We start from the raw sequence: 22,190 nt of genomic DNA, 5'->3' as shown, positions 1-22,190 counted from the left end.
CTGTATTTTGTGCTCATTTTTCAACACTAAAAACTAAATACACTGTATACAATACAGATGACCAAATTTCAGTGAGGACATCCTATTTCCTGATGGATTCATCTTAAATGTTGTAATCTGTCTTGGTCAGCCTGGTGTTATAAAGATGATGGAATATATTGAAATTAAATGGCAGAAGAATTAAACTTTCCTTTCATTGGGGCACATGGAATCACATCTTCATCTGTTTTCTAGAAGTTTATCTTTTAGATACACAAATGGATTATTCTGTTGTTTGAGAATGTTTCAGGGACAAGTTGTTTAAGTCAAAATAATAAAAATATTTTCTGTCAAAACAGATCTCTCATTTGTTGAAACATAACTAAATGGGCTACAAGCCCCTATAATGCAGTCCATTGGTTTTCTTATAGTTTGTTCTTGTGATGGCTTATACTGTGCCAAAACTGGAAATACAGCGAGACAGAATAATACAATTCAGTAATCATCTTTATTAAAAGCAAAACATGTTGGTTGATAAGCTTCATACAGAACAAGAAAAAACAGTAAACCATACAACATGGCACAATAAAAGCTTTTACAGAGAACATACTCCAAGAACCCTTCCCCTCCCTCCCTATAAGCCCACCTGACTTTTTCCACCGCCAAAATAACACAACAGATGTACAGATCAGTAGGACTCAAAGCATTTCATAACAAGCACTGCTTCCACTGTATGCAAATCTCTCTCATGAATACTCATTTTCAATATCCTGAAAAACCTGACTGCCTTGGGTAACTCCAGGACCAAGTAATCCTAACTACCATAAAAGGCAGGCACGGTCGTATAAGTAACATAATCGTATTTGTATTTGGGTAAGAACTGAGAAAACGCTATTAAAAAGTGCATTACAAAGCATGAAGTTGACTTGGTTAACTTCTGCTGTTTATCAACCAGTAGACCTATAAGTGCATTCACTCTACCACTCCCCAGTACCTCTCCACTCTCGTCTCTCCCTACGCCCCCCCCCCTCGGGTATTCCATTCTGTGGATAAATCTCTCGTCTGTCCCCTTCTCCTCTACTGCTAATTCCAGGACTCCGTTCCTTTTATCCGCTGCACTTCATACCCTGGAATAGATTCCTGAGCTTGTACGTCTAGCCCCATCTTTGGCCGTTTTCAAATCCAGGCTAAAAGCCCACCTCTTTAAACGCTGCTTTTGACTCCTAACCACTACTCACTTGCCCTGTACCCTTTTATCCCCACCTCTTTAATTCCCTTACCTCTGAGTTCTGTCTGTTTGTCCTATTTAGATTGTGGGCTCTTTGAGCAGGGACTGTTTTTTCATGTATGGTGTACAGCGCTGCATATGCCTTGTAGCGCTTTAGAAGTGATAAGTAGTAGTAGTAGTAAATAATAGTAATAAACAATATCAAGTGCATTTTTTATAATATATCACTGCATTCTTCTAAATAGAAGGCACAAGTTCCCACAAACCCTCTTTCTCTTTTGAATCTAGGCACAGGGGGTAAAAAAACCCTTTCAAATGCTTCCTGGTTTCAACCTAAATGTGGGATATGAATGTCATAAATAAATAAATAGAAACTCTGAATGTTGAGCACCTGATTCTCATAACATGATGGCTGTTTTAGTGGCCCATTACCAGGAGAAAAAAATCTCTGCACGAATATAACAGTGCTACGGTGTCCCTGTAACTGACCACCGATTAAGATTTATAACAAATTACTACTCTATCTATGAAAAGTTATTCCGTTATTATACTTACTCCGTGCACATCCGTATGCTGCACAAGCTGGCATGTTTGAAAATATAAGTGCGAATAAATAAAAATGCAACCAACAATAAAGAACAAGGTGGATGTAGCAGCTCATAGGTTTGCTTGCCTTGTAATGAGTGAACGGCGGGGATGACGGCTGCGCTGGGAAGGGGAAACTTACACCGCCCTAATTGGTTTCAGCGTTCTGACGCCACTTCATTCATCTCCTGTCTATTAAACCTCCAAGTAATAAACCACAAGCGACGTCCTCTGTAGCATGGTATTTCTTACTCTCTCTCAAACCCAAACACCTCTACATTCTACCTTCCAACTTATCCTACAGTCCGTGAGTGACCGACCGACCCCCACTCCCCCGTTTTCTTTTTCGTCCCCACATTGTTCCCAGACTAGTTCGTCCCGCCCTGCCGGAAACAGGAACGCGGCGCTTCAGAGGGGGCGGGACGAAGCCCGAGGTAAGGATGTTGCGTCAGAGGGGGGGGGGGGGCAGCAGGACGTCACAGAAAATAAAACTGCGGGGCGATCTGCAAGATAAGTGGGAAGGTAGGATTCGGGAGTGGGGGAGTATTAGAATGAGGGATGCTGGATCGCGGACGGGGAGGAGGAATAGTCTCCGGTCTTGTATGAAGAGGAGTGACTGGCGTCTGAGAGCGTGAGAGCAGTCAAATGCATGTGTCAAAGGCCTCCTGAGATTCCTGCAGCCTTCAGTACTGGGCATAATTAATAATAGTTTGGGCATAATTCTGGATCTCACAGTAGGCTGGCAGAGCCAGAATAGAGACACAGTTATTTATGTCACATTAGAGGTCTGACATTTTTTCCCCTATTGTTTACACTCTTGAAAGACCAAATTCTATGTAGAAAAAGTCCTGAATGAGAATATATCCCATTTGGCTTGGCTCTCTGCACAGTTTTCGACAGCTGTATCAGTGCATTTCCATGCATATATTCTAAATTGACTTATAAAATGGCAGTCTACTGATTATATAACATTACTGCATATTTAGCCAGTTTTAGACTCTTCTGCATCTTTAATTGAATGCTCTGTTTGTTTCAGATCCATGGTAAACAACATCAGGCCATTAAAATCACCAAAAGAGGATAGGCCACAGGATACTGAATAAGTCATCTCTTTCTTCTTCTCCTTTTTTTCCAAAGCAGAGGTGAGTATAATTATATTAATTCCTTTGGAAATCAGTTTGTGGTACATGCCCATGGCATGGATATATATGTTAATGTTCTTGTTCTCAATCTCTGGCCAGTTTTATTTTTAGTGAGCCAACAAAGAACAGCTTTTTAGTTGATTAAGGAGTTAAGAAAGGTGTTTCTTATGAGGAGAAACTGTTTCGGGTAAGAGAGAATGAGATCTCTGTTATAGGCTTTATAATAAAATATACAAATAGTATATTAGTCTAAAGCAAGGATTCTCAACCCAGTCCTTGGTACACACCAAGTCAGTCTGGTTTTCAGGACACTCACAATGAATGTGCATATGAAAGATTTGCATGTAGTGGAGGCAGTGCATGTTAATTTATCTCATGCATATTCATTGAGGATATACAGTGCAATCCGCTTAAGTGCAAGGGTCTGGGACCAAAGAAATACATGCAGTTAACCGGATCGTGCACTTAACCGTTGTGACCCAAAGAAGCTTGACATCTGTTAAACATATGTACAGAACTGTTTATTATACATACAGTATACAGTCTCCGTTAACTGACGTTATACAGTCTCCATTAACTGACGTTAGGCTTACTTGAAGTAATCAGTCATAGTCCTGTGTACACTCTTGTGTCTGTGACTTCCATAGACTACGTCTACCAGATGGTAAAAACTGTCATAGCACTGACATCCAGTGGCCTCCAGATAGGCCCGCATGGTGTTGAGACTCTCCATTGCTCTTGCAAAAGTGACAGGAGGTTGTTCAATTTTGTCAGCATGTGCCTCGCTGCTCATTTCATCATCTGTTTCATCATCAGCTGTTACCTGCGTGTAGGCTCGTATCTGGACATCAGTGCTGTCGTCAGCTGTTTGTAGATCGTAATCAACAGCTACATAGTGATGAAACTCCTCTTCAGTAACACCGGCTGGGGTGTCAAAAGCCTGTTCATCTGACTCGTTTGCAACAGCTGCATCTGTTTCGTCCCTCTCCACATCCTTAACAAAGCTTTCCCACTTGTAGCAGTTCACAATGGTTGCCTGTGTAACATGATTCCAGGCTTCTTTCTGCATATGTAGGGAATCCAACAGTGATAGATTACGAGCCAGTTCAACAGCACATTTATCCTTGCCAGTCTGGTTATCCATAACGCTCACAGACGACCTAGTACAAGAGCCCGATAATGTTTTTTGAAATTGGCTATTATGCCCTGATCCATAGGTTGGATCAGAGAGATAGTGTTTGGTGGCAGGAAGACCACTTTGACGTTAGACAGCCTGACATCATCACTGTGTGCAGCACAATTATCACAAAGCAACAAAATCTGACACTTTTGTGCCCGCATTCTAGTGTCTAACTTCTTTAGCCACTGCTTCCAAATTTCCCCAGTCATCCATGAATTTGCGTTAGCCTCGTATGACACAGGAAGTCGCTTAACATTCTTGAAGCAACGGGGCTGTTTGCTCTTTCCAGTGATGAGTGGTTCCAACTTCTCACTCCCATCCATATTGCAGCAAAGGAGGATCGTCAGTTGGTCCTTCAACGTTTTACTTCCTATAGTTTCGACTTGTTTGAATGCAAGTGTTCCATCAGGAATCGCTCGCAATAGAGACCGTTTCGTTCAGCATTGAAAATGTCACGAGGTGCAAACTCGTTCAAGATGGTTTCAGCACCAAAGTCATCAGCATCTTGTTTTTCGCCATGCTGTTTCTTGAATTTTATGTTGTTCCTCTCCTTCCATGTTTCCAAACCATCCAACAGTGACTTTGAATTCAGTTAGTCCAAGACTTTCAGCTAGTTGATTAGCTTTCTCCATAAGCAGTGGACCACTGATAGGAAACTGTCTGCTCCTGACTTGAGAAAACCACCGAAGAAGAGCATCTTCTACATCCTCAGCTTTTCTCGCCCATTTTTGTTTCCGGTGTGGATTTGTATTGTTTTGCCAGTCTTCCAGAAGCTGGTCTTTCTGCTTCAAGATACGTGAAATTTGACTGGGATTGACACCATATTCTTTAGCAATAGATGCTTGACTTTGTTTGTTTTCTAATTTTTTAAGAACTTCTATTCATTCAGCCAGTGCTAGCGTTTTTAGTGCGAGCTAAAAATAAGGACGCGCTAAAAGCTAGAGACATCCATATTTTCCTGTGGGTGTCTCTAGCATTTAGCGCACTAATCATGCTACTATGCCTTTGTAAAAGACCTTCTTAGTTTCTTTGGATAGGGTCAAGTGAAGATATGAGATGTATCCTCATTTCTTAAGAAATCTTACCTTGTTCTCAGTAAATTAAGAGTTGTTAAATATTTTTCTATGGAAAAGTTTAGATTACTCATTCAGTCACTTCATATTATCCAGATATTATTACTGTAATCTTGTTCTCATCCGATGTCCTAAAGTTTCTCTTGATCGGTTACAGATTATGCAAAATGTGACTGTTAAAGACTTAACTTTGACCTAATGTGGTATGATTCAGTTTAAAAATACTATTTAAAAATACATTGGCTGCCAATTTTGAAATGCATACATTTTAAGGCGTGCGTGCTAGTATGTAAAATTTTATCTGGCAATGTGCCTCTTTGTCTGAGTTGGTGTCATTATTGCATATTCCTTTTGCAATTTCCAACTGCTAATAAATTGAAATCGGTCAAACATTTTTCGTTATCGTGCCAATATCAAACTGTAAAGATTTGGAACTTGTTACCTATATGGTCATTTTCTTTCTTTTATTCTGTTGTTTGTACTTCCCAGGCATACTGGATCTGGTTTCTTGCTTTAATGTTATCCACCTCAAACTGAGAAGGTGTTTGGCGAGTTATAAGACTCGTATGTCCCTCTGTGCTATGCCGGAAAACAGAAAGATAGATATGCGCTTCCTACTGGCAACGTGATGACGTCAACGGGGGTCTGTCAGATAATTGAGACTATACTGTGCAAGAACAAGACTTTATTTTGTTGTCTCCCAGTTCCTTTTGTGCCAGAAAGTTCAAAAGTCCAAACTTTTATACAAAGAAACTATTAACTTCAACTTCTGTTTTAGTTACTGTGACAGATGAGCCTTCTGTTAGGTTTCCTCGCCTCTATCAGAGCAACTCCACACATTTTTGCAGAAAATGTCATGAATTTATCAAGGGCTGCTGCAAGGATATAAGAGTGGAATGACAGAATCATGCTGTGCCATAAGCCTGTCAATTCACAAGAAGTAATCCTGTGCAAAGACAACCGCTCTCTTCTCAGAATCCAATTATTTATTTATTTTCTTTCTATATGGCATTCTGAGTCATAGGAAGGCCGTACCTTGCCACCACTACATCCTCCTCCTCTTCCATCGGAACATTAATTGTTCTGGAAAACTTCATATATCCAATTTTTAGCTGATAGGACTCCGCCTCTTAGTGAGAAGAACTGCTCTGAGGATTCCTTTAGATCCTTCCACTCTTATGAGAACATTTAAGGATGTTCTTTTCCCACACCAACAGAAGATTGTGCTTAGATTTGATCTCTTTGGGTTGCCAAAACTCATATAGGTGCTCCAAGGGTTGAATGAATTTCCTTCAAAAAGGCAGTAAATAAATTTATTAAATAATAAATAAAGGTTAGAGTAGCAATTTTGCAGTAAACTGTGAGCTAAATCTGCATATTGGAGACCTTGGTGTCTGTTCATCCAGTCTCCAAGGAACTTGACCTTACATATACAGTATAACTAACATCCATATTCTCAAAATGCAAGTTTCACATAACTCTGGTTACTGAATCAGCACCGAAGAGAGAAACAAAAAACAGGAACCATTCCAGTATGTCACAAGGGAAGGTTCCCAGGCTGTAAGACTACTTAGGAAAGAAGGTCTTCCAAGGAATTATGCTTTTTCCAAGAATTGTGTCATATCTGCATACCTTCCTTTAAAAGGTCAAGGAATTTTAGCTAACCTTAATGCACAACTCAAAATGAATTAGCTTCAGTATCTGAAGCTGATAACGTGAAACATACCTAATATGTTAGCTCATAATGCCTTTGACCCCTCTTCTTGAATTTCTGTATAAGCCCTTACAACTGAGTCACTTGCCTGGTTAAGGGTTTCAGGACTTACAGTGGATGCCTGTACCAAGTTAGCAGATACACTTTCTATTGGGATTTCTTCAGTGAAAAAATCAGAAACGGTCAATAATATGAAAGCTCATTATATTGATCATTATATGACCCTCCAACATCTCTGCTTTAGTTTCAGCTTACATCATCCTATAGATCAGTAGTTCTTAACCTTTTTTTTGTTATGACACACCTTACAGATGATGTTCTTGTGTGTGATAGACTAAACACTAAAATTCACAGCCAAGCCAAAAAAAAAATCCTAAAGATTTCATTGTAGTTAAAAATGATGCAAGAGAAATATAAAATATTCTTAAACAGAATTTGCTTTGGCCCCATTTACAAAGGTACACTAGCGTTTTTAGCGCATGCTAAACGCTAGAGTCACCCATATGTTTCTATGGGTGACTTGGAGGGGCATAATCGAACGGGGACGACCATCTCTAAGGGTGTTCCAGTGAAGGGGCGGGGAAACCCGTATTATCGAAACAAGATGGACGTCCATCTTTCGTTTCGATAATAAGGTTGGGGAAGCCCAAATCTCAGCATTTAGGTCGACCTTAGAGATGGTTGACCTAAATGTTGACATTATTGACCTTAGAGATGGTCGTCGCCAGTTTTCGGCCATAATGGAAACCAAGGGCGCCCATCTCAGAAATGACGAAATCCAAGCTATTTGGTCGTGGGAAGAGCCAGCATTCGTAGTGTACTGGTCCTCCTCACATGCCAGGACACCAACCAGGCACCCTGGGGGGCATTGCAGTGAACTTCACAAATTGCTCCCAGGTGCATAGCTCCCTTACCTTCGGTGCTGAGCCCCCCAACCCCCCCCCCCCCCAATCCACTCCCCACAACTGTACACCACTACCATAAGGGGGGCACCTACATGTGGGTACAGTGGGTTTCGGGTGGGGGGGGGATGGGCCTGGCTCCGCCTGCCTGAAGTGTCCTGCACCCACTAAAAACTGCTCCAGGGACCTGCATACTGCTGTGATGGAGCTGGGTATGGCATTTGAGGCTGGCATAGAGCCTGGAAAAAAATGTTTTTGAATTTTGTTTTTAGGGTGGGAGGGGGTTGGTGACCACTGGGGGAGTAAGGGGCGGTCATCCTCGATTCCCTCCGGTGGTCATCTGGTCAGTTCGGGCACCTTTTCGAGGCTTGGTCATGAAAAAAAAGGGACCAAATGCTCGTGAGGGATGCCCTTCTTTTATCCATTATCGGCCGAGGACGCCCATCTCTTAACCACGCCCCTGTCCCGCCTTCGGTACACTGCCGACACGCTCCTGTGAACTTCGGTCATCCCCAAGACAGAAAGCAGTTGAGGACGCAAAAAAATCGGCTTTCGATTATGCCGATTTGGGCGACCTTGGGAGAAGGACGCCCATCTCCCGATTTGTGTCGGAAGATAGGTGTCCTTCCCTTTCGAAAATAAGCTAGATAGCATTCAAAAACTGCTAGTGTGCCGTTAGTGCAGCTTAGTAAACAGGGCCCTTTGTTCTTTAATCTTGTTAAAGTTATCAAATTTTATTTTTTCTTGAGCTGTTAGTCTTCACCTTTATCAGTGAGAAATCTGGTACTAATGTGTTGCATGCAGTTTTTTTGATATGGAGTTAAAATGGTAGACAAATTGACACAAAACTTACTGTCTGCATCAACAAACTTTTACCCATTCTCGAATCTATATAGAACAGAGAACTAGGATGAACTTACAGCTTTTCATTCAAAATAAATATATAGTTAAATTCTGGTGACAGCACAGTAATGCAAAATCCCTCCACTGCCAGATATTATGAAGTAACATAAAACCCTGCAAATATGCTACTGGAACTATGTAGCAAATAGAACCTATGAGCAGCAGACCTGTAACATTTCCATTTGGGGCTGATGGCAGAAGTTTTTACTGGGGATAGTGGAGAAGCAGAAATAGGGACTGGTTATGGGGTTTTCAACTATTTGACACTGACCTTTGCTCTCCCTAGTTTTCAGGCACAGATGTCTATGCCAAATTTATGGTGATATGTGTCCCACCTTTGACACACAAGTGTGTCCCCATACAGATGCTGAGAACCACTGCTCAAGGTAGATGAAAGAATACAATCCAGTATAGAAGTTTCTCATTTCAGTAGAGGAATTTCCTGCCATTTGTCAGATAAGGTAAACTAACCCAGTGTCGGCCTTACTCGAGCTCCCCCCCCCATTTCCCCATAGAGAAAGAAAACAACTAAATTAGACAATTCCTGTTCAACCTAAACAAGTCGTCATTTTCATTGAAGCATCCAAACACCAATCCATACCCTTGTCTTATCTGTAGGAGCCAAGCTCAATTTTTCCTACAGGAATGGAGAAAAATAATATATTCATGGGTGCTCGGCATCATGAGATTCATCTGTGGTTTCTATCCATTCCTCCCAAAAGACCTCTCAGCTGGTCTTAACTGTTTCAGTCCCATAATCAACTTCTTCAGGATAACGGTCTATTCTATGCAATCAAATGTTCTACCAGCGAATGAAAATTCTACCTCTGATGGTCTGAAGTATACTATTGTTGAAGTATTCATTTATATATATATTGTTGAGAATTGGGGGGTCCCGAGCCCCCCCAAGAAGGCTAGAGTGACCTCAATCTGACTCCATCTCTAAATAACACTAGTACTGGGGTAATCCAGGAGTTATGAGGTTTTAAAAGGAATTGCCACTGAGAGAGACGTTAGGTCTCAAATACCCGCATTAGTCCGCCTCTCAGCACTGGCAAGGAATAGATACCAGCCTTATGACAAACTGGATTTAGGCTACAGGTTATATAATGCAGCGAATGATAGCCTGATGTAGCAAAAGCATTTATACTTACAGCCTTTCATCATTAAGTGAAGCCCACAAATCATCATTTGGAATGAAGAGTTTATTTGCAAATCAGACTTTAATCAGATACATTCATCAGACAAATTCTGGATTCAGCTGACCGGAGCTCTGCGTCCTAGATGCGTTGGGGAGAACCTCCAACGATCTATCTGATGCCCTTCCTTATATAGTATCTGGTCCTAATACAAGTCTATGGGAATTGCGCAATTTCCTTTTTTGTCAACAATTTGTTCTTATGAAGTTCCGTTTTAGCTATTGCAAGTTATTGCGCAATTTCCCTTTTTGTCAACATCTCCCTAGATACGGACATCCAAACATGGACATCTCCCTAGATACGGACATCCAAACATCAAAACATGGACATCTCTGTCTTATATCATCTTGTGATCTGGGTGCCAACTTATTAAAAACATTCTCCATCTTACAAACCAAACTTTCCATTTTCGTCCATAATTTCTACATCGTATGTGTTACATTCAATTTGAAAGTTGTACCAGATTTCATTAAGACTCTTGCAGGCTCTCTGCTATAAGGCCATCAGCTGGTTTCAGGCCTAGTCAGTGCTCTTCAGCTGTTTAAAGCTATGTAGCTTGGCCCACCACTATTCCAGTGGATAGGTCTCAAGCTAGAACACATATTAACTTGCAGGAAAAGCAAGTCCTTGCTCAGCCAGTCATAGATTTTTAAACCTAGCTGGTATTTTTACAGCCTGAGTCCTAAAATCTGGCCTTCCACCCTTCCGGTGGGCATCCAGTGAGGGCCTCTTGCTGTACTATAATTATACAGTATATACAGTGATAATTCATATCCTATATAGTAATTCTCACCACCAACGTTCTAAAGTAGCTGCCTGTGTCTGTGGCTCCTGGAGTTGCTGAGCTAGGCTCCGTAGCTAGGATGACGTCACTCACAGCTGATTCCCTGGCAGGGGGACCTACTCCTCCCCCTGCCTGGGAATCAACTGTCAGTGTGCATCAAAAAACTACAAGCGCGGCACCAGAGACCCCCCCCCCCACCTTGGTGCATCACCCAAGCCCCCCCCCCCCCCCCCCCCGGCACATCAAACACCCCCTTCTCCCCCGAAGCACACTATGGACTTCTTTCAGAAGGAATGTGACATGATCATATTTCCTGTGTCCAGTAATTAGTTTGATGGTTGTGTTTTGTACTATTTGGAGGCATTTGAGGTCCTTTGATCTAATTCATTGATAAAGGGCATTGCAATAGTCAAGTTGGCTAATGACTAGTGAGTGAATGAGGATATTCAGTGCCGAATGATCCAAAAGTGATCATACAGAACAAATCATCCGAAGCATATGGAATGAGCGTTTCACACTGGCAGATATTTGAGAGGTAAACATCAGAGAACTGTCGATGATGACCCACAGCACTACTGACCAGTGGAACTAGAATGGAGGAGTATACTTGTTGAAGTATTCATTTATATATGTATATACAGTGATCATTCATATGGCTTTATAATATCATCTAGATCAAGCCACATCTGTCCTTCTCTTCATTGACCTCTCTGCTGATTTCAGCCTGGCTATCACTCTCTTCCTTTATATCAACTCCACCAAATAGTCTTAAGGGACACAGTTCTCACATGGTTCTCTTCCTATCTTTCAGACCATATCTATACAGTCCACATCAATGTCTACCTCCTTACTGTTTTCATTCGACTCTGGAGTCCCACAGGAGTCGATTCTCTCACACACCCTCTTCAACATTTTTCTGGCTCCACTGCTCACTGTCCTCCAGTCCTTGGAATTCACAGCTTTTGTCTACGCAGATGACATACAGGTCCTTACCAACATAGATGCTACTGACGCATTGCAAATACACAACATAAATCAGAAACTAACACATGTCATGTTTTGGCTGGGAAAGAACAAACTAGTCATTAATCCCAGTAAGTCACAAGCTGTACTCATCACTGACCACATCAACAAGACCCTCATAACATCTATACTCCTCCATTTGGTCTAGACGTTTTTGCTTTGTTCTATTATGGCTATAGAACATCCAAGTGTTAGGAACGCCCTAAGCCTGCCCTAATCCCGCCTCTGACATGCCCCCTTGTGATTTGGATGCACTGCAGACGAATTGCATAGATAAATAGGTTTCAGAAATACTGATTTGGATGTTTTGTGAAGAAATTTGTCCAAATGCTGCTTTATGACACTTTTTGGATGTTTTTCTCTTTTGAAAATGAGCCCCATAGTAAACCTATGTAACTTTCTACATCTCTGTGCTTTGAAAATGAACCTCTGTATGTTTTGTCTGATGTTTTAGAATGCGGAGCTACTTGATCAGTTTTCATAAAGCTATTCTATTTTTTGACAGAACCAATAGTGTAAACCACTACAACTGATGTCTTTCAGAGGGGGTAGTATATCAAGCACTATAAATAAATAGTCCACCTCACTATATGGTATCTGCAAAGCAGCTATGTGGTCCTTGCTCCACACCCTTACTTCACTACTACCTGGAATAGCTTTCAGTCAAAGACAGTGCATTTGGCCAAGCAGTACTGAACAGTCTGCTGTTACGAGCCATGCAACTCTTTTATCACTCTGTACCTCCTGTACACTGCCTTGGGTGAATCTCTTCATAAAGGCAGCTAATAAATCCCAATAAATAAATAAACATAGGAACACATTGCTTTTTATATACTGAGGCAATTTTTGCAGAAACTGGAGCAACCCTGAGTTTGGGAGTCATCTACTTGTTTGCTGGTTCAATCTTGCTTGCCAACAGAGAAAGCAAAGTTGAATACCTGTAACAGGTATTCTCTGTAGATAGCAGGATTAATTTCACCCACCTCCCTGAGATTTGATTCAGAAGAGACCGAGGATAGCATTGTGCATGGGAAGAGCCATGCATGCTCAGTCTTAACATTAGTTCTGAGATTGGGGAGAGCTGTTTGCCTTGATGCTGTTGGTTGACATTACCCATTTGTGTGCATGATTAATTCTGCTGTCTACAGAGGTTACCTGTTAAAAGGTAAGAAAATTTGCTTTTTCCAATAACAGAAGTGTTGTATTCCAGCGTAAGGCTTGCAGTTTCTCTGTCAATAAGGTTCTACTCCAGTCATGGAAATAGTGATAAATGCTGTCCACTGACTGAGAGAGTATGAAGAAAAAAACGTCTAATAAATAATATATATTTACAAATCTGTTTTGTAGTTACACAGAACCACAAAAGTTGCTGCACTCTCTCAAAAATAATCAGGCACAGAGGAAAACATTTATTGCAGAAGTGGAGGAACCAATGCTTTGAAGAAACATTCTCCCGACTGCTTTTGTGATACGGCTGAATGCGTACTTGCTCCTGGTTTCAGTAAAGGTGTTAGAAGAGCCGCAGTCTTATTTACTTTGGAGTGCACATAATTTTTAATGAGTTTTAAATATTTTGGGGTACATATTTGCTTGGTTTCATTGCAGTGAACATCCCTGTGCATATCTATAAAATATAGTGGCTAAGGCACTGCTAAAAGTCCAATGTTTATTTGCAGGTGCACAGAACATAAACCACCATGTCGTATGTTTTCGTAAATGATTCTTCACTGACAAATGTTCCGCTGCTGCAGGCATGCATCGATGGTGATTTTAATTATTCCAAGCGACTACTTGAGAGTGGTTTTGACCCAAACATTCGTGACAGCCGTGGACGTACTGGCCTTCACCTTGCTGCAGCTAGAGGAAATGTCGACATCTGTCAGCTGCTGCACAAATTCGGGGGTGATCTACTTGCCACAGATTACCAGGGTAACACTGCCCTTCATCTGTGTGGCCATGTTGATACTATTCAGTTCCTGGTTTCTAATGGGCTTAAAATTGACATTTGGTAAGTTTTTTTTTTGTTTTGTTTTGTTTTTTTTGTTACATTTGTACCCCGCGCTTTCCCACTCATGGCAGGCTCAATGCAGCTTACATGGGGCAGTGGACGGTTAAGTGACTTGCCCAGAGTCACAAGGAGCTGCCTGTGCCTGAAGTGGGAATCGAACTCAGTTCCTCGGTTCCCCAGGATCAAAGTCCACCACCCTAACCACTAGGCCACTCCTCCACTCTGTTTGTTTGGGTTTTTTTGTTCTACTCCTACTTTTTGAGGAAACTCCTCCATTCTTCTTTATAGGCCCTCTTGTCCTTGATCTGTCTATTGGCCCCTAACCTCTCTTCCTTGTGCTGGCCTGTAACATGTGGGGCTCCATGTTCATACTTCCTCCATTTAAAGATGTCCTAATTTTGGGCATCATCTGCCAGTCAGCCTGAGGTGTGTGGAGTGCAAGTTTCCTTCTTTCATTTATTTCCTATTTTATCATACCCACCATAAGAGTCACTACCAACCTGGGCAGCTGTTAGAGTAGTCTGGCAATTTAATAACTGAGGATGTGAAGAAGCCAGCATGCAATTTAGGCCTTCTTATGATTTTGTCTTTGAAATATTACAAAAAATATGGCTTTACCTAATTGAAAGTATAGTTATGTGTCTGTATCTTCACAGCCTCAGCTATTAAACCCCCAGTCCTCTCTAAACAGGATCCTGCTCCTTCACCCTCCCCCCTCTCCCCACCACATACCCCACACAAATGTGTACTTCATTTCTTTCCTGTGCAGCAGTTGCTACGGACCTCTCTCCTCTGGTCTCCCAGCTCACTTCTCCTACTTCCATCTTTATAATTGTTTAATATAAAAGCCAGTATTTACAGGTTAACCCAGTCCTTGGGACACACCTACTCAGGTTTCTAGGATATCCAAAATGAATATGGAGGAGACAATTTGCATACAATGGAAATAGTGCATGCAAATGTATCTTATGCATATTCATTGTAGGTATCATATAAACCTGATTGGCTAAGTGTGTCCAGAGGTCTGGTTGAGAACTATCGAGTTAAATTGATTGGTAAATTTCTTCAGCCAGTGACCAGTTTTGTAAAACATTTTGTGCATCACCCTGCCAACTTGGGTGTATCTCTGCTGTTGAGCTCTGATTTAGAAGAGCCTGTTAGTTTTTTCCACACAGCCAGCAGTGCACTTCTTAAATATATATGTGAGCTCACCATTTTTGGAGATGGAAAGAGTAAGATGCAAGGAACTGAATAAATATTCCTGTCTCAAAATCATTTTGGTTTTAATATTTTATGTTTTGTGGTAATCTCCCTATTCGCCCTTATCCCAGCATAGAGCTGTAATGTTGTTAAAAGAAAACAATTTCGTCATTTCTTACTTGTACCTTTTTCTAATTAGGGCTAGGGTTTTTTTTTTAATTCTCTCTGTTTTCCTTTTTAAACGTAGCAACCACCAAGGTGCAACACCACTTGTTCTGGCAAAACGCAGGGGAGTAAATAAAGAGGTGATCCGGTTACTTGAGTCGTTGGAGGAGCAGGAGGTGAAAGGATTTAACAGAGGAGCTCACTCCAAGATGGAGACCATGCAGACTGCTGAAAGTGAGAGGTATCTCAGAGCTACTGAGCCATCAACTAAAAATAAGTGGAAATCAATCTTCCTGATAGGCCTAGTGGTGCTGATTGATGCATTTGTAGCAATGTGTGGCTTCCTTTTGAAGGCATATACTATAGCTTCACTTTTGGCACATCACATACTCCTGTCTAAATTAACATCTTTCAGTGTTAAATCTAACCATGCTCATAATAACGCAGTCATCTTGAATGCAAATGTAAGACATTCATCAAATACAGCCTTCTTCTTAGTGCTTTCTGAATTCTGCCTGTGTCCATGCAGCGCATGGAGGAAAAATTGATGAAAATTATGTCCTGTGAAGTAGTTGATTTTCATCTATTCGTAAGATATTGTCAGGTCATGAGAATCACATAAGCAAGAAAATGGTACACAGCATAGAAAATGACAGCAGCTTTTGAATCTGTTTAAAAATTTCATATTTAGAATAGAAAAGATGAAAATCTGTCCTCAAAGACATTAGTGTAGAGTACAGAAGTCTTTAAAATAACTCAGTAGTATCAGGATGTGGTCATCTGATTCCTTAACTGGACAGAGCTGGTGATCCTGCTCACTTATGGTAAAAGCATCGTCTGATAGCTGGTGCATTTGTGAGGAAAGCAATTATTCATCTTTTTATTGCTATTCCTGGTTTTATGGCATCGGTCTTTTTGTTGGTTTGTATAGGGATGCCCTCTATAGTCCTTATTTTGTTTGTTTAAATCTTTTTATTGTTTTCAAAATAAACGTATTTGCATGACAAGCCATCGCATATACATACAGTAATTCAACTGCCTAAACAACTCCACCCCCAAACCCCCCTCCCCTTACCACATCCTATAATTAGGTACATTCAGATGATTCCTTTTCCATGTGAGGAGGCTGCTGTATGCTTAACAATTTTTGAAGTAAACCAAGTCTTAAAAATTAATCCCAAAATAATGTCTGGTAACAGTAATCAAAGATCTGCAACGAACCAGGGTATAATAAGGAGAGAGCAAATGAGAGAACAAACAATCCGGAATCTAATCAACTTCTTTGAAAATATTTTTATAATAAATGGAGAAATCTCAGAGTAAAGACTCACCCAAACAGGACTACACAAAGTGATTTAAGCCCCAGAGGGTGGACAAGCTTCTCGATCATAGAATATCTCCAATGGTTTTTTTTCTTTTTATTTCATGTGAGCAATAACCCTCATGTGCTCCAAAATAAACAATGTGCCATACTTAAAATATCTGGATATGTTCTCTCATTCACTGTATCCGGTGTCTTGCACCTTAACAAGCACTACTTGTCTCATGTAAAAAATATAGTTCTTGCTTTTACGTTGTCAAATGTTATGATGTACTATCAGTCACTGTAATATACTATATTTTCATAGCGCTGTATAATGAGACAGTACTTAACTTATGAGTCAGTGGTCCGCCTCTATTACACCTTACAGCTTACAATGACCTCTCTTTATGGTCTCCAATGTTGCAACGCTGCTTTTCCTGTTTCTAAACTGCGACGTGCCCTCTCTGTAAGCTGTCCAATTTTGCATTAGGCGTTTCCACACTCTGTTGTGTAGTGTCCCTTTTATTTTCTGGCCATAATTTTCTGCCGCTATCAACCTCCTCAAGTTCAACACTGCAGAGTTTCGTTTTCACTTCTTCAGGAACTTCAAAGGTGATTTTTGAAAACAGCTGAAAAAAACATGCCTCTCAAACAGGTGCACAGAGGCATGTTTTTTTCAGCTGTTTTCAAAAATCACCTTTGAAGTTCCTGAAGAAGTGAAAATGAAACTCTGCAGTGTTGAACTTGAGGAGGTTGATAGAGCTTCATTCCTTGTTGTGAAAGTCAGGAAGTCATAAGACATGAGCTCAAATTTGTGAGGTCAGAATTGGTTTCGTCTGTATAATGAATAGTTTGGATATCATCACAAGCGTAGAGTCACTTATGTTTTTACTCTGAATGACGATGGCTAATGGACAAAGAAACATTAAAAAGGGTAGGTGCAAGAATAGCTCCTTAGATTGCTCAAACTCTGACTTTGTCTATCTCTTTGCTCCTTTGCTTCCTCTTTTAATTCTTTTTCGTTGGCTTCCTTTCCTTGTTGTCCTCTTCTGTTTCTTACATTATTACCCTCAGTTGAACAAATTGTTCTCATCTTTTATAGTAGTTGATTACCTCTCTTTACAAACTTTCCACCCTAAATGATTTCAGTTTTACTCTGCTTTACAGGCCATGTGTTAATGCTGGCATAAAGTTTTGAGGAAATTCCGCACCGCAGCAACCCCAAGTTACTTTGATTTGTGAGGGTTCTGAGTAGCTACTGAACAGTTCAAAAGCTGCTTAGAACTGTATCTCCTCAGAAATTAACTAAGAAGTTTTTTGTTGTTGCTAGTTGTAGATATTTTCTAGTTGGCTTTCTTTAGATCAACGTTCTTTTAGGGTTATTTGACATGCAGCAGCCTGAAGGATGACTAAAGACGATAACAGTAAATGGAACATGAGGACATTGATGGTAGAAGGCGAGCCTCAACATGTACTGAAAAGAATACCTACATATTAAGCACTTGGGAAGTAATTCTGTAATTGGGCGCCTAGTAGGAGCCTATTCTAGATAAGAACATAGGCGCCTGTTTTCCTTTATGGAAACTAGCGTAATAGCAACAATAAGTTAGGCTCTAGCATGTAACACCAGCCATAGAGCTGGTGTAAGTATGCACACCTAAATGTCAGAGATTCACACGCATTAACTTATAGATTACTAGAAGTTAGGCATGTGAGCCCAGCCAAGCTTTGCCCAGGCTACACCTATATATATGCCTACCTGTAAAATATGCACTATATAATATGTGCTGTATATACAGAATAGCGCTTAGATGTAATTTTGGCCTTTATGCTCTTATGTGTACACATACATTATATAAACCAAAAGGTAACTAAACACAAAAGTCCCACAGGAAAATAACAACACACCAGAAAGTGGGAAGCAAAGGAAGGCTGGACATACAGCAGGATCAACAGATAAAATTTATTGCTGCAATGTATTAAAACAATGCATAAAACTCAAAATCAGTACTCCCAAAACTTGACATAGCACCACGTTTCAGCACAAATGTACCTGCCTCAGGAGTCTGATAAAATTTATTGCTGCGATGCATTATATTATCTGTTGATCCTTTTGTTTGTCCAGCCTTCCTTTGCTTCCTACTTTCTGGCGTGCATATACATTATATTACATTTGACATTTATACCCAAAACATATCTTTACAGTTCGGTGTGGCTTACATCAATAAGATGCTGGGCATTCCCAGGACCACAACATAAGGCTTTATAAAAATAGAATCAACTTGACATCTTGTAGCTCCTATATAAATTTTTTAACATTTTCAAAAATTACCATAATTTGATATCTGATTACCCATGGACATTTATTCCAGTGATTTGCTGCCTGGTAAGCAAATGTTGTAGAGAAGAACTTCTTGTAAACAACCTTCCTAGAAGCTGCAGTACCCAAAACTCCCTAGGATCAAACCTAGAGTTTCTTGCAGAAACATAAATGAGTGAAGACCTATAACTTGGGGTAAATCCATGTAAAATCAAAAATACTAATGAACGTAACACATAGTTGAGCCTGCAACCAGTACAGTTGTAACAATAAGGGTGTAGCTCTCTCAGATTTCAAACTTTTAAAAGTCATTTAGGCTTACATCCAGTTAACAAATTCTCTTGGCTCAAACCCTCAACATCTCTTTGTCACACTGAACTCTCTCCTCAAAGTGCCTTCACCTCCAACCACCCATCACTTTCTCCCCACACTCTGGCTGAGTACTTTCATGATAAGGTTCAAAAGATTAACCTTGAATTCTCAGCCAAGTCACCTCCACCTCTCCTTCCCTTAGTCCACTCTCTCAACCCTCCAACCCCTACCTCCTTTTCTTCCTTTTCTGAAATCACTGAAGAGGAAATGGCACATAATCTTTCCTCCTCAAAATTAACTGTCCCTCTGATCCTGTTGCCACCCATCTACTTAACACTATGTCTCCTACTGCCATCCCTTTTATCTGTCATATCCTCAGTCTTTCACTTTCCACTGCGACTGTTCCTGATGCCTTCAAACATGTCGTAGCCACACCACTCCTTAAAAAACCTTCATTGGACCCTACTTGTCCTTTCAACTATCACCCCATCTCCCTCCTCCCTTTCCTATCCAAAATACTTGAACATGCTGTTCATTGCCATTGTCTTGACTTTCTTTCATCTTGAGCTATTCTTGATCCACTTTAATCTGGCTTTTGCCCTCTTCATTCAACTGAAACAGCGCGTGCTAAAGTCCCCAATGACCTGTTCATTGCCAGATCCAAAGGTCTATTCTCATCGTTCTCGATCTATCTGCTGCTTTTGACACTGTTGATCACGGCCTACTCCTTGATACACTGTCCTCACTTGGATTTCAGGGCTCTATTCCTTCCTGGTTTTCTTCTCTCCCATCTTACTTTTAGTGTATACTGTGGTGGATCCTCCTCCACTTCTATCCCACTGTCAGTTGGTGTACGTCAGGGATCTGTCCTGGGACCTTTTCTCCATCTATACTACTTCCCTTGGTACTCTGATCTCATCCCATGGTTTTCAGTATCAGCTTTATGCTGATGACTCTGAGATCTACCTCTCCACACCAGAAATCTCAGCAGGAATCCAGGTCAAAGTATCAGCCTGCCTGTCTGACATTGCTGCCTGGATGTCTCACTGCCATCTGAAACTAAACATGACCAAGACTGAGCTTCTTATCTTTCCCCCGAAGCCAATCTCTCCTCTTCCCCCATTCTCTATTTCTGTGGATAACACTCTCATCCTTCCTGTCTCATCAGTTCGTAACTTTGGGGTCATCTTCAACTCCTGTCTTTCCTTCTCTGCACATATTCAGCAGACTGCTAAAACCTGTCGTTTCTTTCTCTATAATATCACCAAAATTCGCCCTTTCCTTTCTGAGCATACTACCAGAACCCTTATCACCTCTCGCTTAGACTATTGCAACTTGCTTCTCATAGGTCTCCCATTTAGCCATCTCTCTCCTCTTCAATCTGTTCAAAATTCTGCTGCAGACTTATATTCCGCCAGTGTCACTATGCTCGTATTAGTCCTCCCCTCAAGTCACTTGACTGGTTCCCTATCCATTTCCGCATACAGTTCAAACTCCTCTTATTGACTAATAAGTGCATTCACTCTGCAGCTCCTCAGTACCTCTCCACTCTCATTTCTCCCTACACTCCTCCCCGGGTACTCCGTTCACTGGGTAAATCTCTCTTATTTGCACCCTTGTCCTCCACTGCTAAATCCAGACTCCATTCCTTTTATCTTGCTGCACCATATGCCTAGAATAGACTTCCTGAGCTGGAACGTGAATCGCCATCTCTGGCCATCTTCAAATCTAGGCTAAAAGCTCACCTTTTTGATGCTTTTAACTCCTAACCAGTATCCTTATTTTATCATCCCCACCATAGTAATTCCCTTATCTCTTGTTTGTTGTGTTTGTCTCTCCTAATTTGACTGTAAGCTCTGTCGAGCAGGGACTGTCTCTTCATGTTCAAGTGTACAGCGCTGCATACATCTAGTAGCGCTATAGAAATGATGATTAATAGTAGTGGTATTTAACAACATCTGCAATTTTTTAAATAATATGCTATTCTAATTAATTTATGTGGTACTAATTGGGTTTCTGCCAGATACTTACGAACTGAATTGGCCACTGCTGGAAGCAGGATACTGTGCTAGGTGGACTATTGGTCTGATCCAATTTGGCTATTCTTATGTTCCTATGTGCCTAATAGACACGGAGCTGTTAGTACGTACTTCATAGAATCGCCCTCATAGCATTAGTATGGCCAAATTTTAATAAATGGCAAATGTGACTAACTTCAGATGTTACTGTTCTTTGTCCTTCCAGAATATCGTTATGCTTTTTTCACCTGCATGTTCTTTTGCATTTGCTCAGTAATTCTTAGGTATTTCTAGTGGTGCTTGTTTGACTACCTACCAGTATCGGAAGCAAGAAGATGCTTGTTTTATAAAATTTTTATATACCATCTTTCTGACAATTCATCTAAAATGGTTTACAATTAGGTTCATAGAAACAAAATATTCACTCTTCTGTACTGAAACACTTAATGAAATATCTATCTTCTTGATGACTTATTACTTGGATTGTTTTGCAGTGCAATGGAAAGTCATTCCCTCCTGAATCCAAACCTGCAGCAGGGTGAAGGAGTTCTTTCCAGTTTTCGCACCACTTGGCAGGAATTTGTGGAGGACCTGGGCTTCTGGAGGGTGCTGCTGCTTATAATCGTCATCGCACTTCTATCTCTTGGCATTGCATACTACGTTAGCGGAGTGCTTCCTTTTGTGGAAAACCAGCCTGAATTGGTGCATTAAAAACTGTTTATTGTTTCCAAAGTCTAAATGTATTTAACTACTACAGTAGGTCAGTTTTTCTGCGTGTCTTTTTATCGTTAATCATTCCTTAAAAGGAATACATTAGCTATGTGAAAGCTTGAATGCTTCAAAACACTGAGCTTTCTACCTGTGGACTGCATTTTTTTGAAATAGATTTTTTTTTTACTCTGTTAGTGCTTGTGCTTATGGAAAACAAAAGCTTCTTAGGCTGAAACTAGTAAAGCAGTGACTTAAGAGAGTTCACAAAAGTTATTGTAGCTACTATCCTGAGTAGGTGTGCTCTAAAAGTCATGAGGAGTAAGTCAAGGAAACTGAAGGGCTATAGTGAAGAGCAAATATGGATTAAAAAAAGTGGGTAAAACATGCAGTGTATGTCTCGTGGAATTCTTTCTAGCCTATCCGTGTGTGTGAATTGAATTG

The 22,190-nt window shown here is 40.7% G+C and overlaps 1 protein-coding gene across 3 annotated transcripts; it reads left to right on the top strand.

Annotated features, from left to right (window-relative positions):
* Positions 1–2,207: 2,207 nt before the first annotated feature.
* On the top strand, positions 2,208–22,137 carry ANKRD46 (ankyrin repeat domain 46). 3 transcript variants are annotated; one of them, XM_030190195.1, is made up of 5 exons: positions 2,208–2,226; positions 2,829–2,934; positions 13,389–13,720; positions 15,168–15,326; positions 21,533–22,137. In XM_030190195.1, the coding sequence occupies exons 3-5, from the start codon at positions 13,410–13,412 to the stop codon at positions 21,747–21,749; spliced, it is 687 nt and encodes a 228-aa protein (XP_030046055.1). In that variant the 5' UTR covers positions 2,208–2,226; positions 2,829–2,934; positions 13,389–13,409; the 3' UTR covers positions 21,750–22,137. The 3 variants fall into 3 exon arrangements, with proteins under 3 accessions (XP_030046055.1, XP_030046053.1, XP_030046054.1); XM_030190193.1 differs by lacking the exon at positions 2,208–2,226 and adding an exon at positions 2,251–2,314; XM_030190194.1 differs by lacking the exon at positions 2,208–2,226 and adding an exon at positions 2,326–2,423.
* The last annotated feature ends 53 nt before the right edge of the window (positions 22,138–22,190 follow it).

This window comes from Microcaecilia unicolor, chromosome 1 (assembly GCF_901765095.1).
Source record: "Microcaecilia unicolor chromosome 1, aMicUni1.1, whole genome shotgun sequence".
NCBI classification, from domain to species: Eukaryota; Metazoa; Chordata; class Amphibia; order Gymnophiona; family Siphonopidae; genus Microcaecilia; species Microcaecilia unicolor.
The sequence above is the reverse complement of the archived record's forward strand: the minus strand, read 5'-3'. Positions and strand labels throughout refer to the sequence as shown.